An 18,120-nucleotide genomic window follows, 5' to 3' on the forward strand; every position below is an offset into this window, starting at 1 on the left:
CTTCCCTTTTTGGCTTGGGCGCAACTGATACCCGACACTTTTTGGGGTTTTTATATCCCCCCCCCCCCCTCTCTCTCTCTCTTTCTTGGGCTGATTGCTCGGACATATTTTTGCCACTAAAAGCGAATCGAAAAATGGTTGCGTGTTGTTGTTGCTGGACATTCTGGAACACCTTTCCGGCGGGGTCATTTGTCACCCAGAAGCGGGAAAAAAGGGCGGACGCCGCCGCCGCCGCCATCGCCGCCGCCCCGGTGTGTGCGACATCATTATCTCCGACACGATCTGACCAGCGGCCAAACCGTATTACAACACCACCACCACACCACTAGAGAGGAAAAATGAATGTCCAAGAGTTGAATATCCTCCCTGAGTCCTGACCCATTGCCATCAGCCCACCCCCCTCTACCCACTTGGCAGCAAAGGCTATATAGCCACGTTAATGATCCGGTCAATAATAACTGGAAGATATCTGCCAAAGCCGCCACCTTTATTTCCCCCCTCCACTGTTGTTGTTGTTATTTGTAGTATTGAGTGATCCGAAAGGGGTTCGTGTCATTCATCGACTGCTGACCCCTCTATCCTCATCTATACACCTGAATTAATCATTTGAAAAAACATCGAGTACCGTAGTAGTAAGCTCGTAAACACGCGGGGGTATATTATAATAGCGGACGAAAAGTGAGGGACCTAAAAGAGCACGCAATGTCACTCGGAAATGAGAGAGAAAAGAACAGGCAAACGACATTGGAGAGCCCAATGGAATAGACAAAACAAGAAGAGTAGTACTGGTAGTAGTAGTAGAAGAGAGCGGTTTGAAATAGCCCAGTCTGAAAAAGAGCGTCGTCACCATCCGAGGAGAGCTGCGACGTTATTTATAAAAACTCTTCTTCTTTTTCTTTTTATTTTTCGTTTCTTTTTTGTTTTGCTTCCATCTCGGGAGGAGAGAGGACATAAGGAAGCGCTGAGTTATTTCGGATGGGGTGTCTTCAGCTGTCGGGAGAACTCTGGCCGCCCCCTTAAGCATCCGCCGGAGCATCCGCATCTGCAAGACCCACACACACACACGGCTCTCTCCGCTCTCTCTCTCTCTCTCAACTAAAATTATAACACACATGCGCGCAGTCGTACACGTCGATTGCCCAATACACACATGTATATATAACCAACCCCAACTTCTTTTTTTTTGTCCACAACACCCAAAATAGGCCTATCTCCCTGACAACGCGGGAATGTGTGGAACTTTTGAAAAACAAAAAACAAAAGGAAAAAATATTTTTCTCTCTGAAGAAAATATTTGAAAAATTTTCGGCCGACGCGAGATGGCGCTGGCTGAGAGTAGATAAATATAATATCCGAAGCAGTAAAATAAAAAAGAATACGATTATCATATAAGGATCCTTGTTCCGACGGGATTGCACATTTGATTCTATTGACTGGCGACATAAAAATCCCTCCTCCTACTCCTCCAAGAGAGAAATGAAATGAAAAATAAAAAAAAAGAATCCCCACCCAAACAAGGGGGGAGAAGCCAAAGGAGAAGAAGAAGAAATAAGGCCGATTGAGTTATACAGCCACCAGCGCGTACGACCGTTTCTTTTATTCAATCATAATAATAATAGTAATAAGAATATAAAAGAAACGAGCAAACAGCTGACAGCAGGAGGCGATTTCACCGGAGGAGGTCGCTCCTTTTTTTCTTTCTTTCCTTTTTTTTTCTTTTCCCTTTTAGTTCACCTTTAGTTCTTCTTCCTCTTCTTCTTCTTCTTCTATTTAGCTATACAGACATTTTTCTTTTTCTTTTTTCCTTGGCGCATTTTTTCGGGGATGCTGACTGCTGTGAGTTGCACAGGGTCGTGCGGCCCACCCCTGCGTGCCATGGCGATATGTAGCCGTTTTCTTTTCTTTTGATTTGGCTACTACCAGCACTACTGCTTCTGCTGGTTGTGGCCTCTCCTCTTTGACGTTTTGGCATCCAGAACTCGGCGGGACGCAAAGAGCCACGGAGAACAGAAAAAATTTTTGTTTTCGGGAGAACGAAGAAGAAGAAGAAAAAAAGAAATGAACGGACCCACCTCAACGCCAAAGTAACCGAAAATGAATCGAATCGCTTAAGGAAGAGTGTCGAAAATATTCAAATATTCAAATGAGGCTCACAAGACGATAGAGTGTAGCCAAGTGGAAAGATTTCCAATTTTGTACAACCCCAAAAAGAAAAAACAAAACAAAAAAACAAAAAAAGACCCCAAGGAGAATTTTTCTTTTTCTTCCTTCTCGAAAAAATAAAAATAATTAAAAACCAAAAGAACAAAAAAATATGAATAAAATATTTCAAAAGAGTCAAATAAATCTTGCAACCACGTTATATATCGAGGCGGTGAAAAATAGGAAAGGCTATCGGAACTGTCGCACGGTCAACGAGTCGACGAACGCTGAACTCGGTGATTGGTGCCGACAGGTTGTGCTCTTGATTTATACATTGGTTATCGTCTTCCTCCTATTCTATTTCTCTCGTTGTTTTTAGTTTATTTTATTTGAGTTTATTTTATTTATTTTCTCCCTTCGGTAGGGACAAGGTAATAATAACCGTCATCGTAAAAAGCCGATCCCGCCTCGAGCGCATCATCACAGGTACGCGCGTACCTGTTATGTGCGTTTATTTTATTTATTTTCTTTTTTTGTTTTATTTTGTCTCGAAATGAAATCAAACAACGAGACACGCATCTCGGGGAAATGTCGAAATGCCAGAGTGCGCATGAGTGATGCGTCACGGCCAATGACGTGCCCATTGACAGACGGGGACGACGCAATCGCAACCGCCGTCCCCCCCCACCCGAACGACCAATCGCCATCGATCGTGTCGTTTATTATCATCCATTTTTCAAAATAAAAAAATTCGACCATTTCGTCCTTTGCGGTGATACGCACCGCGAGTTCCCTCTCAGCAGTGAAGAAGAAGAAAGAAATAAGAAAAATAAAATAAAATTCTGGCACTCACCAGTTGTTGACTTGAAGAATGGTCAGGCCTGTGTCTTGGGCCAGCTGTTTCTTCTGGTCCTCCGAAGGGTACGGATGCTGCGAAAAAAAAGGAAAAGATAAAATACGAATTAAAGCAAATGTGTCACGACTCACGACAACACATCGACAGCTAGTAAGACCGTTCGAACGTGCGTACAAATGAGCTGAAAGCCCAACGACTTTGGGTGTAGTACATGTTATACGCAAAGTGGTGACGGGAAAAAAGAAAAAATTTCCCCCCCGCCCGCCACGTCAAAAGAAAAGCAAACTAGCCCTTTTTGTGTGTGTGTCTTGTGTGTGTGTGAGTCGCTTCACTGTCTTGTCTGTCGCTCAATCTAGCATATCTAAACGAGCCGGAGCAATTAGTCTAATGAGAAGGACGCACAAGAGACACACACACACACACACTGTTGGATGTCAATATAAATAGGGCTGTCAGATGGGGGAACCCTGTCGCCCAAAATGCCGACTTCTCATTAGATAGTTTGAGAGAGAGAAAAAAAAGTCCCTTTAGCTCTTTTCTTATATTGCCACTAAGAGATTCCGTGCACGCGAATACAACCAGTTCGATACAAATATCGAAGAAAAAATAATAAATTAAATAAAAGGTCTATAGCGCGCGGTTGTTTCAAAAAACAAATGATAAATAATAAAAATTGAGCCGCCGAGAGCTTTTAACATAACACGAGTCGAACCTTATCATTTCCCCTGGACGTTTTTTTTTTTCTTTTCTTTTCTTTTTTGACAGGTCCACCCACTTCTTGTCATCTTTTCTACACCACTATTTTTCCCCCTTTTTCTTTTCCCAACAATTTTTTTTCGTTAATTTTTCTCTTGTTCTCTTTCGCGTGCCTCTAGGAGAAAGAAACAAAAAAAAAATGCCGTACACGAAAACAAAACAGATATTCAAGTCGCCGGCACGTTCTCTCCATAAATCACTTGTTTCGCGCGCGGCCACTTTAGCCGCATCGGGACAACAACTCTCGGAGTCTGTCGTATAATAACTGGCAACTTAAAGAAAAATAAAATAAAATAAACCATAGGGCCCCTCTATTTTTTTTTTGTGAAGTAATACGTTGGCCCCATCAAAATATCTCGACAAAAGAATAAAAAGAAGAAGAAGAGAGAGAGAGAACCATTACGGCGTGATTATTATGATTAGTTGTGGGGGCCAAAGTATAACGATGTAGCTCGTATTATATGTAGACGCCGTAATGGCGTTTCTTTATTTTTTTTTTTCAACCGGTCTATAACAGTCATCATTCCGAGCGATTGGGATCTGTACACACGTACAACAGCCGGTTGAAAAGAAAAACAAAACCCAAAACGGCCGATAGAGAGATGGAAAAGTTAAAGAAGAAAGAGAGTCTTACTGTTAAATGCTGGAAGAGCCACGCCCTGAGGATGTTGGTGGCCACTTTGGGGAAGATGCCGCGTTTCTTCTGGTTCTTCTTGCTGTTGGAATCGTCGTCATCTTCGCCCGTGCCGTCACCGCTGCCGATGCTGGCGTTGCTGGCGTCACCTGCATCAAACACAAAATATCAAAAAATTATTTCTCTCGGTTATAATAATATTACGTCAGCCATGAATTGAATTCCGTCATTAATCAACATTGAGAGAGAGAGAGTCGCCGAAAAACGTGTTAAGCCAACCGTGAAGACAACGCCGGGAGCCAATGACAAATGGAATAAATCAAAAACGGAAGCGAACAATCGTCCAGGAGGAAAATATGAGCCGCATGTGCGGATAAGAGAGAGAGAGAGGGGGGAGCAGTGAGCAGTGAGCAGAGCCCTAAGGTTTTTACGAGGCAATTACTCCAGAAAGTAGCTCTCCATCCCCAAATGAAAATCTACTACACACACAATTCTGAAATGTAATATAGAAGATTGGAAAACCTCGGAGAAACTGAAAAACATGACATCATCTGTTAAAGGAGAGAATTAAAGGGGGGAAACTAGACACATAGGCGCATATAATACCCCCACGTTAGAATATATATCCAGTGAGCGCTGGCGTCTATACAATCGACCGAAAAAGGGAAAAACTTTTTCAAGGGGGTAGTAGACTGGTGTAGTCGACGGCAGAGCAGAGAGAGGGTTATGAAAAATGGGGGCGTCGGCTTTGACATTGGCCACCATTTGTCAACCTCCAGTCTCGGGACAGAGCAGAGAGAAAACCCATGTGAACTGCTGGCGGGGGCAGGAAAAAAGAGAGAGAAAAAAAAGACAAGAACAGAGTGAGTGTGGGATGAAAAGGGCCCTGTCGGAAGTGGCCTAGCTCTTTTCACTCTGCCGTCTATACTACACTCCCCCGAAAAGCGTTACGCACCAGAGGAACTAACTTACAGGAGAGGGAAGAGCCTTTTCTCATTTATTTTATTTGGAAAAAAATCTACTAGAAGGGAAAAAGGCTTTCAGCGGCAGCGTGTTCGCATTCTCTTAAGCTTCGACTTCCTCGGCTGCTGCTGCTGCTGCAGTGTGATTACGCAACGGTCGTTTCATCTCCAATGGAAAGAAGGGGGATATGGAGAGAGTGACCATTAGGAGCCTCTTTACCACACGGGTCCCCCTTCATTTCAAGATTGTGTGTCTGCAGCAGCAGGAGCAGGAGTGGTCGGGAATTGCGTGACGTTTTCATGCCGAGATGATGAACCATCGCGAGCAAATTGGAGCTCTTTTCTTTCGAAAAGACGGCAGTCAAACTTAATTACAGACAGTCTGCTGCTGCGGGACGTAGTCAATGGAAGAAAACAAAAAAACAGTCAACGTACTACGTCTATAACACTGGGTATTAAAATAATCATATCAATCTCTGGTTTATTGGCCGAGAAACAACAAAGCAGGTACGCTGTAAAAACGTCGAGTTTACGCACACATCTCACCAGCAGTACTATACTACTACTCGGTGTGTAGTAGTAGTGTGTAGTATATAGAGATGTGTGTGTATATAGCCGGTTTGTGCAATCATCGTGCGGCACAGCAGCAGCAACTATAGTGCGCGCTGTTTCGACTTAAGTGTTTGACATTTATGGCGGAATAATTCAGACCATTTTCCCTGCCTCTCGACACACACACCTCCTTGAGCTCCTCCTATCTCGTCCATTCGAGATGTTGTTGCTGGTACATATATTATATACACACACACACACTGTGCGTATTATAATAAAAAAGAGGTCTAGTGAATATAACCATTCAACGGGAAGCGAACGAGCCAAAGAGTAAAAAAGAATAAAGTGGGCACTAAAACAACCAACAACCAACAACAAAAGATCCCAGGGTATATGTTGTATATAGGAAATGAGCGCCAGACACAAAGTTTTTTCTCTTATTTTTTTCTTTCTCTCTTGGCCATCTGAAATCCGATCAACGCGTTTATATCGTCGCGTCCCTTATGGTGTGTTTGGAAAGGAATAAAAAGTAACTCGAATATAAATATTACGAACCCGCTTCTTATAACTTTGGGAAGTGCGCAAGGCCTATATAAATGCACATGATTCTTTGATGTTTTTGCATAACTCATTGATTTGAATTTATTTTTTTTTCTTCCCCACTCGGCTCATTCTTTTATTCATTTCAATATCAGCATGAAACAAACGTCGTGTATAATTTCCCGTTTTTTTTTTCTTCTTCGGGAATCGCCGCCGCCGTCCACTCGGCGCAAAATCTCCTTTAATGTATGTGAGCCTCTTTTTTCCTTTCGGACAAGAGAAGACGAAGAAGAAAATCACGGAGGAAATGTGCGTGGAATTATAATCGTGTAGAGATATGTTTATAAAAAAAGAAAAAGGAAAAAAACATATTCAAAAAAGGGAAGAAAGGCCCAAAGGACCGTCGGCGAAGCGGGAGAGAAGGCGCCGCTCCCCCGCGTAGCTCATTTGAAGGAGAGAAAAGAGCCCTGAACTCTCCACACAGCGAAAAAAAAATAAGAAGAAGACTTTGACTCGAATCTCGTTTTTATATAAGATGGCGCTCACATGTTTTTCAATGTTAAAAAAAAAGAGACGGATAGATGTGATAGTAAGTAAAGAAAAGAAGGGGAGACCGCCGCTTCTTCTCTGTAGACGGCCTTTTTTTCCATCCTCTTTGCAAAAGGCCTCCCGCTGCGAAAAAAGTCTTGTGTGCTTATAACACACACACAGACGCACCGGTGTGTTCTGCGCTACTCCCTGCCCCTCATCTACCTCCCCCCATCCTCGTTCCATCAAATACATCATCTTTAAAAAGTCATCATTTTTTGTTTCTTTTTATTTCTTTTAAAGAAGAAGAGGGGAAAAAATGTAATTTTTTCGTGAACAATTTTTTGTAAAATCTAACCGGGATGGATGAAATACGTCGCCTTCTATAGACATTTCATATTTATATGTAGTATATAAGCTATCATCTCTGGTGAGAAGTAATATCTGTCCATTTTCTTTGTCATCGTCAGAAATTCACAAGCCCATTTCCATCATTTAGAGGCTCGTAATATAATGAGAAAATCCGAAAAGAGTTGGAAGATGAAGAAGAAAAAATAAAAAAGAGTTTTTTCTTTTTTATTATTATTATTCATTTCTTTCTCTCGGGGAAATGACAGCCGTTGATTAAAGTATCGCTGCGTGTGTCTTGCTTCACTAGTTGCTGGCCGTGTCTCGTCTGACAGCGAAATATGTAGGCTGCATAAGATATACAGCGCCGCCCAGCCGCCGTATTATTATTAGACTATTGGAAAGGAGAGTGTGTGTGTCTAACAGACACACAGACACAAGTCAAAGAACAAGAAAGAGGCGAAATCAACCCGTCAGACGTCCATCTCCAAGAGAACACAAAATCCATTTCCCAGTGAATATGATTTGTGTGTGCGCGCGCGTTTCCCCGGAAGGAGGTTTTCCATCGAGCATATCCCCCCATTTGCTACTCGTCAAACACTTGACAGATTCGCGCGGTCAATCACACGTCCCCCCATATATATATAGGTACTCCCGTCTCTTGTTTGCATTCGTGTCCACATGTGGCAGCTCCAGTTAGGAGTTTGACGTAACGGCCGTCTTTTTCTGCGGTCTACGATTTTCGATTCTCTCACAAGGGAACCCAAAACATTTCAAAAAGAACCGCCGAAATCAAATGCCTTTTGAATGCGCCTACAATAGGGCTCGTTAGAGATGAGTCGGGGAAAGCCAGAAGAAGAAGAAGAAAGCCAAATGAATCGGAACGGGTGAAAAGGCAAATGCGCCATTTCCGATGCGTGTGAACTACCGAACAGGAGAGAGAGAGAAACGGGGACACGCCACAGAAGATTCTTTTGCGTGGGGGGGTTCTCTTTTTTCTAAAAATTTTTATTTAACCCAAGAAAAAAAAGAAGCCAAGGCATCATCATCATCCAGCAATGTCGGCATTCCTGACCGACCGTGACTTCTTTTCATTTCTCGTCTTTATATTTTTCCAAGGGTGTCCCCCCTCGGTGCGTTCGTTAAGAGAGGCTACTCGCCCCGTCGTCTGAGGTGGCCTTTTATTATCCGAGATGAGAAGTTGCTGGACGCCAAGGAAAGAATGGGAGGCTCAGTCAAAAGAAGTTGCCCCTTTTTTTCCCGATTTTTTTCCTTTTTCAAATGGGAGCTCAACACACAACGTCGAGTTGCACTGCCGACAAAGAAGCACAGCGTCCAGCAGCCGAGGGAAGAAGAAGAAGAAAAAAGTTCTTTATCCTTTTTTTTCTCTCTCAAAAAACAGAATCAAGAAAATGATGAAAAAGGCGCTGCGCCGACGCATATTTCGGTTCTGTAATAACACCATCCGCGTGATGCCACGATCTTCCGGCCAAAATATAACCAAACATGGTGGGGGAAAAAAATTCCGTCCGATAAGAAGAAGAAAAAAAAAATGACAGGAATTTTTTGGGGTTATCACCGATTATTCTACAAAACAAATCAATTGATCTGATCAATTCATCCTCCCCCGCGCTCACCGGACAACAACCCAAAAAATTCTTTTGCGCCAAGTTATGAAAGAAAAAAGAAAAAAATTGAGCGCGTCGTCCGTCGTGATCGCTCGCTTCTTTTGACACAATGACATTAAACATGCATGCGCTCACTACATCTAATATTTCCCCCCTCTGGCCCTTTTTATTCTTTTTTGTGTCGAATAAAAATAGAAAAGAAAAAAAAAAGTGCCGATGGCGCACCGAGGAGTTTTGTTATTTATATAATTCCTTTGAAGAGAGTCATGATAGGCCGCCGCCGCCGCCGTCATGGCACAAGAGAAAATATCATAGAGTCTAATATTTCTTCTTCTTTCTCGGCAGAGAAGATGATGCGATGCACCGACACGCCGACGGATCCCTGTGTCTTTTCTTCTTCTTTTTTTGAACAAAAAATATATACGGAGGAGAGAAGTCACAGGAGGAACGTGTGTGAGTTAAAGGCGGCCGACGCCGAGCCATCCCGCGCATTCATTACGGGGGCTGTGCGAGAGACTGCGGCCGAAAAAAACGCACGCACCGAATGCAGCAAACGAGAAAGAAAAGAAAAAGAAAAAACGGTGGGGATCGCCTTCACGACTCTTTGCGCACCGCGACGGCCTCATCATCTACGTGTGTGGGTGTGAGAAGGAGAGAAAAAAAAAGGTTCGGGGTGCTTTATGATGTTAGATAATGGCCATTTGAAATGCGACGGACGTAGCGCAGCCAAATGCGTCGGGACCGCGTTGCCGCCTATATACAGGGATTCCCTCTGAACCCTTTGTCGTATTTTTTGTGTGAAATGTATTCAGCTTGTTTCTCCCTGTATTGTATATATACACGGCCAGGTGTTTGATCCCTAAATATCTATACCTGCGCGTAGGGGCGACAAAAGAGCATCGACGCCCCTGTCCTCGCATCAAATCACAACGTTTCCACATGTATAACTAATATATAATGTAATGCAGTTCGTGTACTATAGATAAAACATAACCGTCACCATCGCTGTAGATTGTTGCCAGTTATCTCTCTCTCCCTCGTATTCGCACCCCCCTCATATTTTTTCCCGCTTCGCCATTCAAATTTTGAATGAAGGAGAAAAAACACGTCATCATCATCAGCTGGGGGATCTATATAGCTGCTGCTCTAGGGGAATATTCCGCACTGGTGATTTTGACAAACATCTGGTTAAGTAGATCAGCATAAAACATTCGGTAGTAGTCGCCGTAGTGGTAACTACCAGTTTTCAAAAAAGAAGAAGCAGGAAGCCTCGACACGATTTGAAAAAGTGCTGCGTCAACTAACCTTACACTACGTTACGCCACGGTCGTATAACAAATGTATGAGCCATTTTTGGGGATCATTTATTTCGTTCCTTTTTTTTAACTTTTTTTTCAGTGGGGGGATCATGTCCATCACTCACTTTCCGCCGCCACCTTCACGGAAAAAAAAAAGAGTTTCTCTATTGATTTGAAGATGTCGGACATAACAAAATGTCGCTGATGATTTCTAAAGATTTGATTTGATTAAGGCCGACTTTTTTTATTTTCTCAAAGGGCTTTGTGTTGTTTCTTCTTCGGAGGTTGGTTTTTCCAGCCCTTTAGCGTTGTATTTTTTCGGCCAGCATCATTTGACTTTCCCGCATTGTTTTCTTGGTTACTCAACAAACCGTCGACGGTGGGCAAAATGCAAAGTGCTGCTTTGTTGTTGGCTATGCTTTGATTATCTAACGAGACACCTCAGCGGGGTGAGAGAGCTGCTCGGTCGGAAATGAATTCAACAAAACAGAAAGAAAAAATAAATGCCGTTGTCTTCCTAATGTTGTTCCTCCGACGCTGTGTTTCTTTTATCGCAAGAAAGACACAGTTAAGTTTCCCTTTTCTTTTTCTTTATATTTCTCAAAAGTTTCCTTAGAAATTCGGGGCTGTTCCGCAAGCTCTTCTCTCCCAAATGAATAATGTTGTCTCTTAAGAGAGAGGCCCACCAACGGAGACATTGAAGGACTGCAAAGAAGACCAAAGGTTTGAGAAAAGAAAAACAAAAGAGTTGCCTGTAGAGAGAGAGAAAATAGCCGGAGGTCTATACTGCGTCTTTTTAAACTCGAAGGGAATTAAGGTTTACCTCGGTATATACATCTATTCTAGGAGTACATCCCATCCCAATATTCTTTTATCAACGTCAACCAAAGGTGTGTGGATGTGTGTGTGGGGGGCGCTATAGCTATTACGGCGAGAAACAACAACAGATGAGTGTGTCTGACGTGACATCAACCGAGTCGAATCTGCTGGTGGCTGATGGGCAAAACAAGAAGGAAAAAGGAGAGAAAAAATAAGGAGAGCGGTTGACTAGACCGAAAAATATAGACAGGTTCAAAGTACAACACTGCGGATGGTTACCAAGACGGAACCGAAAAATTAAAGTCATCTCACCGAAGAGAATGGATGCAACAACAACAAAAAATTTCCCCTTTTGTTTTTAAAAATTTTTCGTTTTTTTTTTTAAATGGGAGAGATCATTTTCATCCTTCTTAAATTTTTGGGCGAGTTCAAGAAGAAGAAGAAAAAATGTTGGTGATTGACTTTTTCTTACCTGAGTAGCACCGCGTCCGTTCTTCCCGTCTCGTCCACTGGTTCCACTGTTTGCCTATTAAATAAAAGAGAAGAGAAAAAAAAAACAATTTGTTTAGAAATCGATCGCTATTTGTTTAAAAAAATACGGGAATCGCTATGGTGGTGGTTGGCTCCTTTTTATATTTATTTGCGGCATTTACACAATAAGAGAAGAAGAAATAAGACGAACGGTCGATTCAAAGTGCCTAACAAAGTCTATTGTAAAAAAAAAATACAACAACATTTGCAAGTTTCTTATTTTGGTATTGCGGAGAGTCTCGGTATCAATCAGCTATCAAGCGCATACAAAGTATTTGATTTTGATATGAATTTATTTTTAAATTCAAAGAAGAAAAACGGAACGAGGAGTGCAGGTATTAGACATGTAGAATTGGATAGAAGGTGCGCGCTGGCGGAAATCTACACACACACACACACACGAGGGCTTTTTATTTTCTCCTATACACAACAGCGCATCTATAGCCTAGCTGGGCCAGAGCCCCTGCAGGGTTGCCTGACTTGATTTATGTCCCAGGTGCTTTTATTTCTTTTCTTTAGCGGCTCCTTCGTCCTCCCAGGTATATACACAACCCGAAGACGAAGAAGAAGAAGAAGGAGAAAAAGCGATACTAGAGGGGAAAATAAGAAGAAAAAAGAAGAAGAAAGAAACAAACCCAAGAGCCATGGCAGCCCGAGTATTAAAAGCAAAGGGGGGAAAATAGAGATAGATAGATAGAGAGAGAGAGAGAGAAAGAAACTTTGAGAGTCGGCCATCGCTGCGGATGGCGCTGACGCAACCAATGGCCGATCACGATGGGCGTGGCTTCCATCCACTCGTGTGTGGATGCAACCGCCCGCGCGCTTGCGGACCTTGTACACGCCGAACGAGAGAAAGAGAGAGAGAGAGAGAGGGCCCCGGCAGCCCCGCGCGCGCGTCCATCAATATGTACATATATGTGGAAGATACATAAATAGAGGCGTCGCTTCTTCAACTTCACACCACGAAAACGTCGGAAAATGGCCGAACTTTTCAATCAAGACCTTTTTCTTCTTCTTCTTCTATTTATATTCACGTACACGTATCTAGTAGATATATATGTATCATCGCCAAGCGGCCCTATACGCCGACGCCCACTTTCTATTTCTCCCTCACGAAACAAAAAAATAAAAATAAAAAATAAATTCCACAAAGTTTCTTCGCCAGTTGGGGATGATGACGGTCCCTTTGGCTGAACGCGCGAAGGATGTGCACTCACAGACAATTAGTCACTCTCAATTAGTGCAAAGATCATTTTCCAAAAGGAGCAACAGCCAAACAGCAAACACACACCAAAAAAGATAAATCAAATTCCACTCCTACTACTACTACTACCATTACAACTACTACTCGTTTTAAATATAATTATAGTAACGGTCAAGTTCTTTTGATGGATGGTCGACTAACGGGCAGGAGGAAAGAAGGAAAAGCAAAAGAAAGAAAAAGAGAATATAAAAATCGATTGTTATTTTTAAAAGAGCGAGCGAGTGCAGGGATGGTTGACAGCTGCTCTTCAACAGAATAGCGGAAATATAAGGGTCCCTACAACACCCATTTCCAACCCGGGAAAGAAAAAAAGGTGGGCCCCGTGTGGTATGCGCAGGCACATCCGGGCCAATTGGTGACACCAAACAACGGCAGCGCAAGGGAGCCCAGGCGAGAACAAGAGTAAGCGACACGCTGCACGCACCTTTGGTTGTTTCATAATACATTTTTTTTCGTTTTTTTCTATCCCTGTCCTATTCATTATTATTTCAAAACACTCAGTCCCATCTGCAAAAACATTTTTTTTTTCTATTTTTTTAATTCGAAAAAATAAAATCAATTCCAAATAAAAAGAGACGTGAATAATTTTATAGGCGATGATAAATTGCCACGCCCAATATTCCTGTGCATCTATTTTTTTTTCTTTTTTTCAAAAAACATTTTCTCCAACCGTTATGAATCGAGTGAATCAAATATGCAGGGCTGCATATTATTGACGAGAAAGAAAAAGTCTAGAATAGAACCAGATACATAAATAGATAGATAGATGCATTATAAGAGGGGGGTATAATATTTTTACTGGGCTCGCACATGCCATCGCCGGGGTTCGTGTAACACATCAAAAAAGAGAGAAGAAAACGCGCGTGCTATAACAGGGTGGGGTTATGTCATACGCACACACAAAAAATGAGAGGGGGTGTGTAGGTGGGGTGGGTGTCACCGGAGCCACACTTCCTTGAATATGTGCGAGCGGCTAAAAAATATATATATATACATTTATTATATATATAGGAAAATGGGGACATTGTCATTCATTCGTGACAATCAACGGGTCGCTGGCCCACCCCCTAGCCTCCCGTTATTTTTGGAATTTTTTCTTTTTCTTTTTTTGTAAAGGCACACAGAGAGATAACTGACAAAGGTGTGTGGATCATCAACCGAAAAAGAAATGAAAAGAAAAAATCAAGGAAGAGCGCGAGCGAGCGAGCTACTGTAACTACAACAGGTTTCGAATTACCCGCCTCTATCCAAACAGCTGCCCTTCCGATATCCCATCTTCCTTTTCATTAAATATATATCGTCCTAAATGATTATAGGTTATATATAGACACACAACAGACACACAAAACTCGGTATTAGGCTACTAGAGTCTAGGATGTGACTATTATGTATCATAAATCCCATCAGCGCACGAGGGGGATAATATGGAACAGGATGCGCGCGGAACAAATGCACACGTGCTGATTCAGCCAATTGCCACCGGATTGTTGCCCCCTCCTCTCTCTCTTTCCGTCGAGAGATAGGAAAAAAAAAGAATTCGAACCCAATCAAATGACGCATTCATCATAATCTATCATCGGTATTAGTCTTTCTCTTCTTTCGTAAACAAACAAACACAAAAAAACGAATCCCGATTTCTCCACCCAAAACCAGATTTTTTTTGTTGGTTTCTTTCGTCATTCGTCTACCGTTATATGCCATCGTGGAGAAAAATATTTCCTAATTAATGAGAATAGCTCGTTCGTCTTTTCAACTCTTCCGACAATATTTGTGTTTGCGTCATTTTTGGAAAGAAAAAGAAAAAAAAAGAAAGAAAATGTTTTAATACTTTTGATTTTGTTTTTACGAGTCGAGAGAAATAATTAGACTAGCGCTTGTATAGTAGAGAACTGAGCTGGGGAATGCATTTGCTGCTCATTATGCAAGCAAACATTCAGGCTTGGAGGGAATCTAAGAAGGGAGAGAGAGGGGACACACATATGCTCCGAACCAGACATGCTTCTGCTTTCTGGGCTGTATATATTTGAGTTATAGATAGAGCCGGAAAATGAGAGACGGGGTAAGTTTGAGAGCCCGACTTATCGAAGAGACACACACACACACACACTACCCTACCCCATACCACACAGACACAAAACTTTGGTTGATGCTGTTCAAACTGTCGAGCCTAATGAATTTGAAACCAGCAAAGTCTAAATAGGAAGAAGAAGAGAAGAAGCCGTATAGGAGTGTAGAGCAGAGAGAGAGCCTTCATCTGCATTTAGATGAAACGGGCGTCGGGTGTATATGCTATAGCAAAACTCTAAAAGGGAGAACGAAAAAGAAAAGAAAAAAAAAGGAATTCGATTTTCTGTTTTGCCGAGTCGACTCTCTCCGCACTGGCGCAAGTAATTAATTAGTGCCAGTTTTAACACTTGCGCGCGTTCTCTCTGCCCTCGCCAGGAGCTTCTTCTTCTTCTCAAATAAAATGTGAAATGAAAAAGAAAAAAAAGATTTCCTTGTTTTTCTTTTTTTCCTTTTATTTTTTGAGAGGGAAAAAAAAGGAACATGGCGGACTGCATCAACATTCCTGAATAAATCAACTTTTGTGCCAGGTCCTCACAACGGCGTGCTCCATGTGTGTGTGTGTGTGTGTGCCGAGCTGCCTTTCACGTCAATTGAAGATGCACCCATCACATTACGTATGCAGCCGCATTACCCGGGCTTTTTGCTTCTACTCTCACTATTGCATTCCTCCTAAAATATTGCACGGATTTATTCAAATTCGAAGGGGGGGGGGGAGCTATTGCCCAGCAACGGTTTTTTTTTTCTGGGAAATATTTTGAAGAAATAATTTATATTACAAAAAAAAGCTCTTTTAAAATAAACAACAAGAGTGGAGCGAAAAGGAAGAAGTCGAAGAAGGAAAAATAGACGAAATAATAATAACATGAAAGGCGCGCATCTCTTGCGTCATCGCTCCAATTCGGATCGACGAGCGCCGAATTCATCACGATCGCTATCTTGTCGTCGCGTAGTGTAGATATTCATAAGTTATGGTGAACCAAATAAATCAAGACGAGTCGTGTCCGCAACGGAATAGATATATCTTCAACCCATCGATATCGTTCCCTATATAACTGTACAACCGCACCACACGGAATATATCAAGTGAACAATCATTGGGCTTTCTCTCTCTCTTATAAAAAAAAAGACAAGCCGCTCCAATTTAAAATATTGGAAAACCGGAATCAAATTTTCTTTGATTTGCCGACCATCAAGAAAAATTTGATTTTGATTCTCCCCCCTTCTATATCTTTATCAAATGTTCTCTCTCTCTCTCTCTATCTTGTCTGTATATCCAATATTGGCGGGCTGTGGGGTATGGAAGGGACAGGGGAAATTTCCTCTGCCTCCGGAGATATGATAGGGCTATACTTGCACGAAAAAGACGACTATACACCCCCGGCCAGCAGCATGGTATTTGGGCCAGCACAAGGATAAGACTTGGTGTGTGTGTGTGTATATCTCCCAATGTCTAATCCCTCCCTCTGCGGTCCCTACGCGAGCGCTATCTGGGCCCACTAATGAGACGGGCTACGCTCATCCCGTGAGAGAGAGAGAGAGCTAGGAGAGATCTCTGATCTTCTTCACCAGAGAGTCTTGCACACATCTATTACACTATAGCGCAAAAAAGAAAAAGGGGGTGGCCGTAGAGCCCCCAAATGTCCAGTGTGCCGGCACAGAGTCCAGCGAGACTCATCCATCTTCGGTGTTGTGTGTGTGTGTGTGGACTGGGCGCGCGCGCGCACACAGCCCAGGGACACGCGCCCAGGGTCCCCCTTTCTCGATGCCCAGCACACATCAAGAAGGGGTGGGGACACAGTGAGAGAGAGACCCAGACATCGATCGCGCACAGCTCTCTCATGTATAAATATAAATAGGAGATGTAATGTATACTATGTACGAGCGACTGCTGGCCCGTCTAAGGGGACGACGACGTGCATATTCCCAGTGACCTATGAGTTGTGTTTTCCTCTCTTCTCTCTTCTCTTTCCATGTGAATCATAAAATAAGAGGAGGTAGTATATATAGTTTGAATAAGCCAAAGTTCGAGAGTGAGAGAGAGACTCTCTGGCTACTTTTTCTCCGTTTGGTGGATTCGTTTCAAAATGAAATCTCTCTCTCGCAATAGATATAAACATTGTGAGTTTGTTTGTGTGTGGCAACTTTTTTTTTTCGGGAGAAAAAAGAAAGAAAACGACCGGACTTTTTGGCTTGGTAACGGACTCTACGGGACGTACAACAACTACACGGCAAACACACAAGTGTTAAATCAATGTCACACGGGGAGGGAAAGGGGGGAGGGATGGTCACTGCTCCCACCTCTCCCAATCTATACCTTTATATATATTTCGGTGGGTCCACCTCCTCTTTCTCTCTCTCTCCCCCCCGGAACTTTTTATATATATTTCCATCCTCCTTTTTAAATGGCCGGTACCTCCCACATCAATTGCTCTCAACGTGCGTGATTGAACCTACCGGGTAACAACAACAGCAGCAGCCAGCCAGCTAGCCAACCATTTTTATTTATAGCGCCCAAAAATCAAATACGCGCAGCCGCTTTTTTCCCGTATTCTCTCTGCTGGCCCATTAGATATTCAGTTATTAAATTCAACTCTTTTTTTCTTTTTCCTCCGTGTGTGTGTGGGTATGGGACTTGTGCAGTAACGGATTCTGTATATAATATGAAGGTCGAGAGAGACTATCTATATATATTGAAGAGTAGCAGCTACTACTATTGGTATAGCGTGCGGGCAAACGTTGCCGCTACACGGACGAAGACGGGAGAAAGTCATTGAGACCGATCGTAAAAAAAGAAAAAGAAAAATGTTGGGCCTCTCTCTCTCTCTGTGGGCCGTGCATCATCCAAATTGGACGGCTGTAGTTGACGCATGCACTTGCTTCCTATAGATATAAATATATACTATAGTCGTTATTGTAAGTACACCCACAGAGAGAGAGAGCGAATATAAGGGAGGGGTAAAAAAAGTAGCGACCATTTCCGCGAGACGTCCATTTTCAGAAAAGGAAGAGAAAAAAAAACTAGCTGCTTTTCCCCCCCCTTGATGGCTCTTTTTTCTTCTGGCCAGTCAGAAACACAACTGTTTTTCAGTTGGATACAGCTGCTGATGTTGCTGCTGCAGCACCCCATTCGAAGGAGCCGTCCAACAAAGAAAGAAGAAGAAGAATCTTTTTAGTTTTTTTGGCCTTTTAAAATAT

At 42.6% G+C, this 18,120-nt stretch overlaps 1 protein-coding gene across 1 annotated transcript in view; it reads right to left on the minus strand.

Moving 5' to 3' along the window:
* Positions 1 to 18,120, minus strand: part of LOC124204944 (homeobox protein homothorax-like) — a 70,602-nt gene that overhangs the window by 15,251 nt on the left and 37,231 nt on the right. The window contains exons 8-10 of the mRNA XM_046602192.1: positions 11,536 to 11,589; positions 4,389 to 4,537; positions 2,996 to 3,072 (exon numbers count right to left, since the gene is read on the minus strand). Of these exons, the coding sequence (XP_046458148.1) occupies positions 2,996 to 3,072; positions 4,389 to 4,537; positions 11,536 to 11,589 (280 nt within the window). The remainder of the gene's footprint in view (positions 1 to 2,995; positions 3,073 to 4,388; positions 4,538 to 11,535; positions 11,590 to 18,120) is intronic.

Source organism: Daphnia pulex, chromosome 10 (genome assembly GCF_021134715.1).
Source record: "Daphnia pulex isolate KAP4 chromosome 10, ASM2113471v1".
Classification (NCBI taxonomy): Eukaryota; Metazoa; Arthropoda; class Branchiopoda; order Diplostraca; family Daphniidae; genus Daphnia; species Daphnia pulex.